The following is a 10,907-nucleotide window of genomic DNA, read 5'->3' as shown; positions in this document are numbered from 1 at the left end:
AAGTTTGCCCGTTCCGCGCTCGGAAATTTCTGGTCCCATTCGGACGATGGACCACTCAAAATGTTCCTCTCGACTAGCTCTATCCAACGGTGGGATCAGTCCTAGGACAATTTTGATGTTTTTCTGAGAAAAAAATCCAGGTGAGTCAGATATCCGGGGGGAGTTGCTGGTCTCCTACCTGGCGCGTCCCCAGGTGGCGGATAGGGGAATGCCCCAATAATTTGGGGTACCGGGGGATACCCGGCGTGGACCAAAACCAGCAAAGAAGAAACATGGAAGAGGGAAGAAAAGACCTGCAGTTACAGCTACAGGGGCAGTCGGAAGCCCCAGTGCCTACTGGAGAGATGCTGCCGTTTCAGGGCACCTCCGGTCGAAGAGCTACTGAAACAAACAGACACCTCGTGGTGGAATGCCAGGCCAGGGATGATCTGCAAGCTACTGGGAAAGAGGAAAAAAGGAAGGGAGGAAGTTGGACACAAACGGGGATAAGTGTAGTAAGTATAACCAAGGGTGTGGTAAGAAGGTCTGGGACAACAGAAATTGATAGGATAAAAGACACGTTTGGAAGGCAAAGATCTATGAGCATACAAGAAAATAAGAAGAGGAAAATTATAGACTTAGACACAAGTACAGACACACATGAAAAAAATGAAAATGAGTTAACAGCATATAAGAAAAAGGAAAATATAGACGCATTTATCTTGACTGAGGCACTGGAAGCAACAAAAAAACTAGTAAATGAATTAGAAAGGTACATAGAGCAAAACACGAAGAGAGAAATAAAGGTAATAACATCTAAACTAAAGGCACAAATGATGGCAATAAATAGCAGAAATGTACAACAATGGATAGAAGAAAACAAGTATGACAAATGTGAAAAAATGGTGTTTGATGCAGACACAATGACGGAAAGTCCAAACGTAACAAGCGTGGTAACACAAACAATAATGGAAGAAGAACTTCATGAAATAGAAGAGACTAACAGGTACGAAGATTATATGGAGGTGGTGGATAGAAAATGGCCAGAGGAAATATACAAAAACACAGAGGTTAGGAATGGAGATCCAACGGAGACAGAACATGGAATGGTAAAAGTAGTGATGGTAAGAGAAAATGATAAAGATTGGACAACGGAAGTTTTAAAACAATATAAGGTAAAATATCCAGAACTAAAAAGAATAGAGGAAGAAGTGAGTGTTATCAAACAAATATACGAAATAAAGGGCAAAAGAGAACAGATAGTAAATAAAATAATTAAGATAAAATATAAAAATACAGGGGAAGACTTGTTCAGTAAATTAAGTCAAGTGAAGGAAAACAGTGAAGAGGGGGAATGTCTGATACTGCACGAAATACCTAGTATGGACCCGGAAGACCTAAGGAAAATGATGGAAATGATAATATATAAGACAAAAATAACAGCAAAAATATATATAAGGGGACAGACACCAAAAATAAACAGAAATAAAGAAAAAAGAAAAGAGAGACGGACATACGCATTAGTAGTAGAAAGCAAAGGAAAAAATTACCAGGAAACTATGGAGGAAGTGAGAGAAAAATTGAAAAGTAGTGAAAACAAGGCAATTATAGGAATAAGGAAAACCAAAGAAGGGAAAGTATTGATAACAATGGATAAAGATGAAGCGGAAATAAAAAAAGTGAAAGAAGCCATGGAAGAAATAGAAGAAGGGAAAATAAGGATAATAGGAAATAAAAACACTACGCACACAATATATATAAAGGGGCTGGACATTTTTACTAATCAGGAGGATGTGAGAAAAGCAATAGAAAGGGAAGTCGGAGAGATCCAAGAGGAAGACATTAAGATGAGCGCATTGAGACCTATGACAAACGGCACGCGGGCGATAACAGTTCATACAACAGAAATTATGGCACAAAAATTACAAGAAATGAGAAGTATCAGAGTAGGAATGGTAAGAGCAGGTATATATAGGAAAATTGAAATAAAAAAGTGCAACAGATGTTGGAAGTATGGGCATATAGAGCAGGAATGTGTAGGAAGGGATAACAGGGATTGTTGTTATAAATGTGGAGAAAGTGGACACCAGGCGAGGGATTGTGAAAATGAGGAATATTGCTTGTTGTGTAGTAGGGAAGGTCACAGAGCGGGTACTGGCAGGTGCTGGGTATTTCAAAAGGCACTGCAGGATGCAAGAATGGAAATAAAAAATAAACGAGAAAGCGGGGAGAACATAGGAAAAGAAGAGAAAGGAAAAAAAGAAGAAAAAGAAGGGGGAGAAATAAGAAATAAAAATGTATAACATATTGCAAATAAATGTCAATTGCAGTAAACCGGCACAAGATCTGGCAGAGGTTACTGCAATAGAAAATAAAGTGGATATATTACTATTATCAGAACCACACATTAGGACAATAAGCAATAGCAAGGAATGGTACGTGGGGAAACATAACAAAACGGCAATAAAAATCATGAATGAGGAGTTGGAAGTAGAGGAGAATGGGGAGGGAAATGGATATGTATGGGTTAAACTGCAGGGGGGATATGTGGTTAGCTGTTATTGGACGCCTAACTGTAGAATAGAGGAGTATGAAAAATTTTTGACAGAATTACAGATGGAGATTGGAAGATGGAAGGGGGTTAAAATAGTGGGTGGAGATTTTAATGCGAGGAACAAAATATGGGGATCAAAACAAAATGACAAGAGAGGGAGACTGTTGATGGAATGGGCAGAGGCAATGGACCTTACTCCATTAAATAAGGGAGGGACACCAACTTGGCAAAGAGCAGGAATGGAATCAATAATTGATGTGACTTTTGGAAGTGATAGCGTTGTGACAGACATGGATTGGAGAGTCCTAGAGGAAGAATCCCTTAGTGATCACAGATATATACTAACAGCGAATAAAAGAATAATAAGGGAAAGAAGAGACAAAAAAGAAGTAGGAAATAAGGAGTATAGATACATAAATAAAGAAAGGTTCATTAAGGAAATAAGGAGAATAAACAAAGAAGACATACGAACGCCAGAGGAACTAACAAAAATGATACAAAGCATAGGTGAAAAGTGCGTAACAAAACAAGGGAAGAGGAATAAAAGGAAAGGGAAATACTGGTGGAATGAGGAAATTGGTAACCAGAGAAGAACATGCCTGGGAGTCAGAAGAAAACTAGTAAGAGCAAAAGGATCGAGTGAAGGAGGGCAGGATACCCTAAAGGACTTAAAAGAGAAATACAAAGCAGAAAAGAATAAATTAAAGAATATGATACAAAGGGAGAAAAGAGAGAGATGGAACCAAACTTGTGAAGAATTAAGGAAAGATGTATGGGGAAGAGGATATCAAATAGTGACAGAAAAACTACCTAAAAAGAAAATAAAGATAAATCCGGAGCTCACGGAGAAAATTATAGACTGTCTATTTCCAAATGAATCAGAAGGCGGTTTCGAGAAAAGAAAAGAAAATATAAACGAAAAGCTTCAACAATTCAGTAAGGAAGAAATTAAAAAAGCAGTGACAAGCATGAAAAATAAAACAGCACCGGGAGTGGACGGTATCACAACGGAAATGATAAAACTAATAGGAGAAAATAGAATGGACTTAATAGAAAAAGTAATGAATGAGGAAATGAGAAAGAGTAAGTTTTGTAAGGAATGGAAAACGGCAAGACTAGTATTGATACCGAAGCATGGAAAACCAATAGGACAACCAGGAAGTTACAGACCTTTATGTATGATAAATGTGTTGGGGAAAGTATATGAAAGACTGATTGCGGAAAGACTTAGGAGAGAAATGGATGAAAAGAATGTAATATCAAATAGTCAACATGGTTTTAGGAGGGGAAAATCAACAATAACGGCCCTAGGAAGGATAATGGAAACGGTGGAAGAAGAAAGATCAAAACCAGCAAAAAATAGAAAACTAGTGTTGTTAACCACGGTGAACATAAAAAATGCTTTCAACACGGCATCATGGAAAATAATAGTGAGAAGATTGGAAGAAGGCGGAATATCCGAGTACCTGGTGAACCTAATAAAAGCATACCTGACGAATAGAACTATAGAATATGGGGATGAAAACAACAGAAGGAAAAAGATACTTACCTGCGGAGTCCCACAAGGATCGGTGCTGGGACCGCATCTGTGGAATGTGATATACAATGGGGTGCTGGAAATGAATCTGCCATATGGAGTCCAGATGGTTGCATATGCCGATGATTTGGCACTGATAGTAACAGGAAAGAACGAGGAGGAAATAAAAACAAGCACGGAAAACACATTGGGACTGGTAAAGAGATGGATGATCGAGAATAAACTAGAAATAGAACCAACGAAAACGGAAGCAATATTACTGACAGGAAGAAAAAAAGTAAAAGATTTCAACATAAACATGGATGAACATAAAATAGAATTGAAGCAGAAAATGAAGTACCTGGGAGTGACATTTGATCGGAAACTGACGTTCGGGGAGCATATAAATGTGGTAATTGGCAAGGCTGAGAAAACGGTGATGGCGCTGAGAAGAATAATGCCTAGAACTGGAGGAATAAATGATGTACAAAGGAGAGTATTAGCTATGGTATCGGAGTCAATAGTGTTATACGCAGCCCAAATATGGAAGGATGCAACGAAGAGAGAGGGAGTGAGGAAGAAATTACTGTCAATGCAAAGGAAAATGGCGCTCGCAATAAGTAGAGGATACAGAACTGCAGGTACCCTGGCGATACAGGTAATTGGTGGACAAATACCCCTGGATTTGATGGTTGCGGAGAGAGGGAAAGCATGGGGTAAGAGCAAGGAAGAAAAACTAAAAGAAAGAGAAACAACAATGAATAGCTGGCAGCAAAGATGGACAGAAAGGGGGAATGAATGGACAAAAACATTAATACCAGAAATAAGAACATGGACAGATAGGGCGGTGGGGCAAAACAGTTATCACTTAACACAATTTCTGACGGGACATGGATGCTACCAGGCGTATATAAAGAGAATTGGTAGGGCGGAGGATGACAGGTGTAGGTACTGCAAGAGGGAAAAGGATGATGTGGAACACACATTCTTTGAGTGCACATGGTGGCAAAATGATAGGGGAAAGATAAACAAAGAGATAGGACAAGGGCTAACACTGGGGAATATAATAAAGAAAATGACGGAAAATGAAAAAAACTTCCAAAGTATAACTAAATATATTGAGAAGATACTAAGAAGGAAAGAACAGGATGAGAGAAGGGAAAAGAAGGATAATAGAGAGAGCAGGAAGTGAGCAAAGAGGGTGAGTGAGTGTATAGAGGCGAGGAGTGAGACAGGAGGAGCACAATTTCCGCCCCCCCCCTGAAGTAATACCAAGTGGTGGTTCCGGGAGGGATCCAGGGTGAAGTGAGGAGGGTTTTTTAGTGGGTAGGCGCCCCTTTTAGGGACGAATCCCACATAACCCGGTCGACAGACCATCAGACCGGGTACCTTTAGAAGGTTTTTCCCCCCTCAAAAAAAAAAAGGTGAGTCAGATATACCGGGTAATTATTAAAAGTTTGCCCGTTCCGCGCTCGGAAATGTCCAGTCCGATTCGGACGATAGACCACTCAAAATGTTCCTCTCGACTAGCTCTATCCAACGGTGGGATCAGTCCTAGGACAATTTTGATGATTTTCTGAGAAAAAAATTCAGATATGTCACATATACCGGGTAATTATTAAAAGTTTGCTCGCTCCGCGCTCGGAAATGTCCAGTCCGATTCGGACGATAGAACACTCAAAATATTCCTCACGACTAGCTCTATCCAACGGTGGGATCAGTCCTAGGACAATTTTGATGATTTTCTGAGAAAAAAATTCAGATATGTCACATATACCGGGTAATTATTAAAAGTTTGCTCGCTCCGCGCTCGGAAATGTCCAGTCCGATTCGGACGATAGAACACTCAAAATATTCCTCACGACTAGCTCTATCCAACGGTGGGATCAGTCCTAGGACAATTTTGATGGTTTTCTGAGAAAAAAATCTAGGCGAGTCAGATATACCGGGTAATTATTAAAAGTTTGCTCGCTCCGCGCTTGGAAATTTCCAGTCCGATTCGGACGATAGACCAATCAAAATATTCCTCTCGACTAGCTCTATCCAACGGTGGGATCAGTCCTAGGACAATTTTGATGATTTTCTGAGAAAAAAATTCAGATATGTCACATATACCGGGTAATTATTAAAAGTTTGCTCGCTCCGCGCTTGGAAATTTCTGGTCCGATTCGGACGATAGACCACTCAAAATATTCCTCTCGACTAGCTCTATCCAACGGCGGTATCAGTCCTAGGACAATTTTGATGATTTTCTGAGAAAAAAATCCAGGTGAGTCAGGTATACTGGGTAATTATTAAAAGTTTGCTCGCTCTGCGCTTGGAAATTTCCAGTCCGATTCGGACGATAGACCACTCAAAATATTCCTCTCGACTAGCTCTATCGAACGGTGGGATCAGTCCTAGGACAATTTTGATGATTTTCTGAGAAAAAAATTCAGATATGTCACATATACCGAGTAATTATTAAAGGTTTGCTCGCTCCGCGCTCGGAAATTTCTGGTCCGATTCGGACGATAGAACACTCAAAATGTTCCTCTCGACTAGCTCTATCCAACGGTGGATCAGTCCTAGGACAATTTTGATGATTTTCTGAGAAAAAAATTCAGATATGTCACATATACCGAGTAATTATTAAAGGTTTGCTCGCTCCGCGCTCGGAAATTTCTGGTCCGATTCGGACGATAGAACACTCAAAATGTTCCTCTCGACTAGCTCTATCCAACGGTGGGATCAGTCCTAGGACAATTTTGATGATTTTCTGAGAAAAAAATCCAGGTGAGTCAGATATACTGGGTAATTATTAAAAGTTTGCTCGCTCCGCGCTTGGAAATTTCTGGTCCGATTCGGACGATAGACCACTCAAAATATTCCTCACGACTAGCTCTATCCATCGGTGGGATCAGTCCTAGGACAATTTTGATGATTTTCTGAGAAAAAAATTCAGATATGTCACATATACCGGGTAATTATTAAAAGTTTGCTCGCTCCGCGCTCGGAAATGTCCAGTCCGATTCGGACGATAGAACACTCAAAATATTCCTCACGACTAGCTCTATCCAACGGTGGGATCAGTCCTAGGACAATTTTGATGATTTTCTGAGAAAAAAATTCAGATATGTCACATATACCGGGTAATTATTAAAAGTTTGCTCGCTCCGCGCTCGGAAATGTCCAGTCCGATTCGGACGATAGAACACTCAAAATATTCCTCACGACTAGCTCTATCCAACGGTGGGATCAGTCCTAGGACAATTTTGATGGTTTTCTGAGAAAAAAATCTAGGCGAGTCAGATATACCGGGTAATTATTAAAAGTTTGCTTGCTCCGCGCTTGGAAATTTCCAGTCCGATTCGGACGATAGACCAATCAAAATATTCCTCTCGACTAGCTCTATCCAACGGTGGGATCAGTCCTAGGACAATTTTGATGATTTTCTGAGAAAAAAATTCAGATATGTCACATATACCGGGTAATTATTAAAAGTTTGCTCGCTCCGCGCTTGGAAATTTCTGGTCCGATTCGGACGATAGACCACTCAAAATATTCCTCTCGACTAGCTCTATCCAACGGCGGTATCAGTCCTAGGACAATTTTGATGATTTTCTGAGAAAAAAATCCAGGTGAGTCAGGTATACTGGGTAATTATTAAAAGTTTGCTCGCTCTGCGCTTGGAAATTTCCAGTCCGATTCGGACGATAGACCACTCAAAATATTCCTCTCGACTAGCTCTATCTAACGGTGGGATCAGTCCTAGGACAATTTTGATGATTTTCTGAGAAAAAAATCCAGGTGAGTCAGATATACCGGGTAATTATTAAAGGTTTGCTCGCTCCGCGCTCGGAAATTTCTGGTCCGATTCGGACGATAGAACACTCAAAATGTTCCTCTCGACTAGCTCTATCCAACGGTGGATCAGTCCTAGGACAATTTTGATGATTTTCTGAGAAAAAAATTCAGATATGTCACATATACCGAGTAATTATTAAAGGTTTGCTCGCTCCGCGCTCGGAAATTTCTGGTCCGATTCGGACGATAGAACACTCAAAATATTCCTCACGACTAGCTCTATCCAACGGTGGGATCAGTCCTAGGACAATTTTGATGATTTTCTGAGAAAAAAATCCAGATATGTCTCATATACCGAGTAATTATTAAAAGTTTGCTCGCTCCGCGCTCGGAAATTTCTGGTCCGATTCGGACGATAGAACACTCAAAATATTCCTCACGACTAGCTGTATCCAACGGTGGGATCAGTCCTAGGACAATTTTGATGATTTTCTGAGAAAAAAATCCAGGTGAGTCAGATATACCGGGTAATTATTAAAAGTTTGCCCGTTCCGCGCTCGGAAATTTCTGGTCCGATTCGGACGATAGAACACTCAAAATGTTCCTCTCGACTAGCTCTATCCAACGGTGGGATCAATCCTAGGACAATTTTGATGATTTTCTGAGAAAAAAATTCAGATATGTCACATATACCGAGTAATTATTAAAGGTTTGCTCGCTCCGCGCTCGGAAATTTCTGGTCCGATTCGGACGATAGAACACTCAAAATGTTCCTCTCGACTAGCTCTATCCAACGGTGGGATCAATCCTAGGACAATTTTGATGACTTTCTGAGAAAAAAATTCAGATATGTCACATATACCGAGTAATTATTAAAAGTTTGCTCTCTCCGCGCTCGGAAATTTCTGGTCCGATTCGGACGATAGAACACTCAAAATATTCCTCACGACTAGCTCTATCCAACGGTGGGATCAGTCCTAGGACAATTTTGATGATTTTCTGAGAAAAAAATCCAGGTGAGTCAGATATACCGGGTAATTATTAAAAGTTTGCCCGTTCCGCGCTCGGAAATGTCCGGTCCGATTCGGACGATAGAACAATCAAAAAATTCCTCACGACTAGCTCTATCCAACGGTGGGATCAGTCCTAGGACAATTTTGATGGTTTTCTGAGAAAAAAATCCAGGTGAGTCACATATACCGAGTAATTATTAAAGGTTTGCTCGCTCCGCGCTCGGAAATTTCTGGTCCGATTCGGACGATAGAACACTCAAAATATTCCTCTCGACTAGCTCTATCGAACGGTGGGATCAGTCCTAGGACAATTTTGATGATTTTCTGAGAAAAAAATTCAGATATGTCACATATACCGAGTAATTATTAAAGGTTTGCTCGCTCCGCGCTCGGAAATTTCTGGTCCGATTCGGACGATAGAACACTCAAAATGTTCCTCTCGACTAGCTCTATCCAACGGTGGATCAGTCCTAGGACAATTTTGATGATTTTCTGAGAAAAAAATTCAGATATGTCACATATACCGAGTAATTATTAAAGGTTTGCTCGCTCCGCGCTCGGAAATTTCTGGTCCGATTCGGACGATAGAACACTCAAAATATTCCTCACGACTAGCTCTATCCAACGGTGGGATCAGTCCTAGGACAATTTTGATGATTTTCTGAGAAAAAAATCCAGGTGAGTCAGGTATACTGGGTAATTATTAAAAGTTTGCTCGCTCCGCGCTTGGAAATTTCTGGTCCGATTCGGACGATAGACCACTCAAAATATTCCTCTCGACTAGCTCTATCGAACGGTGGGATCAGTCCTAGGACAATTTTGATGATTTTCTGAGAAAAAAATTCAGATATGTCACATATACCGAGTAATTATTAAAGGTTTGCTCGCTCCGCGCTCGGAAATTTCTGGTCCGATTCGGACGATAGACCACTCAAAATGTTCCTCTCGACTAGCTCTATCCAACGGTGGGATCAGTCCTAGGACAATTTTGATGATTTTCTGAGAAAAAAATCCAGGTGAGTCAGATATACCGGGTAATTATTAAAAGTTTGCCCGTTCCGCACTCGGAAATTTCTGGTTCGATTCGGACGATAGACCACTCAAAATGTTCCTCTCGACTAGCTCTATCCAACGGTGGGATCAATCCTAGGACAATTTTGATGACTTTCTGAGAAAAAAATTCAGATATGTCACATATACCGAGTAATTATTAAAAGTTTGCTCGCTCCGCGCTCGGAAATTTCTGGTCCGATTCGGACGATAGAACACTCAAAATATTCCTCACGACTAGCTGTATCCAACGGTGGGATCAGTCCTAGGACAATTTTGATGATTTTCTGAGAAAAAAATCCAGGTGAGTCAGATATACCGGGTAATTATTAAAAGTTTGCCCGTTCCGCGCTCGGAAATTTCTGGTCCGATTCGGACGATAGAACACTCAAAATGTTCCTCTCGACTAGCTCTATCCAACGGTGGGATCAATCCTAGGACAATTTTGATGATTTTCTGAGAAAAAAATTCAGATATGTCACATATACCGAGTAATTATTAAAGGTTTGCTCGCTCCGCGCTCGGAAATTTCTGGTCCGATTCGGACGATAGAACACTCAAAATGTTCCTCTCGACTAGCTCTATCCAACGGTGGGATCAATCCTAGGACAATTTTGATGACTTTCTGAGAAAAAAATTCAGATATGTCACATATACCGAGTAATTATTAAAAGTTTGCTCTCTCCGCGCTCGGAAATTTCTGGTCCGATTCGGACGATAGAACACTCAAAATATTCCTCACGACTAGCTCTATCCAACGGTGGGATCAGTCCTAGGACAATTTTGATGATTTTCTGAGAAAAAAATCCAGGTGAGTCAGATATACCGGGTAATTTTTAAAAGTTTGCCCGTTCCGCGCTCGGAAATGTCCGGTCCGATTCGGACGATAGAACAATCAAAATATTCCTCACGACTAGCTCTATCCAACGGTGGGATCAGTCCTAGGACAATTTTGATGGTTTTCTGAGAAAAAAATCCAGGTGAGTCACATATACCGAGTAATTATTAA

The 10,907-nt window shown here is 40.5% G+C and overlaps 1 protein-coding gene across 1 annotated transcript; it reads left to right on the top strand.

Annotated features, from left to right (window-relative positions):
• Positions 1–272: 272 nt before the first annotated feature.
• LOC136409063 (uncharacterized protein PF3D7_1120000-like) lies at positions 273–2,282 on the top strand. The gene has a single exon (XM_066390346.1). It carries the CDS (start codon positions 273–275, stop codon positions 2,280–2,282), a length of 2,010 nt encoding a protein of 669 aa, XP_066246443.1.
• Positions 2,283–10,907: the final 8,625 nt, after the last annotated feature.

Source organism: Euwallacea similis, chromosome 5, assembly GCF_039881205.1.
Source record: "Euwallacea similis isolate ESF13 chromosome 5, ESF131.1, whole genome shotgun sequence".
Taxonomy (NCBI): Eukaryota; Metazoa; Arthropoda; class Insecta; order Coleoptera; family Curculionidae; genus Euwallacea; species Euwallacea similis.
Note: the sequence above shows the minus strand (reverse complement) of the source record. Positions and strands in the feature narration are given on the sequence as shown.

Bases quoted from the DNA above. Each gene is read 5' to 3' on its own strand.
- LOC136409063 (XM_066390346.1), top strand. From the start codon at position 273: ATGGAAGAGGGAAGAAAAGACCTGCAGTTACAGCTACAGGGGCAGTCG.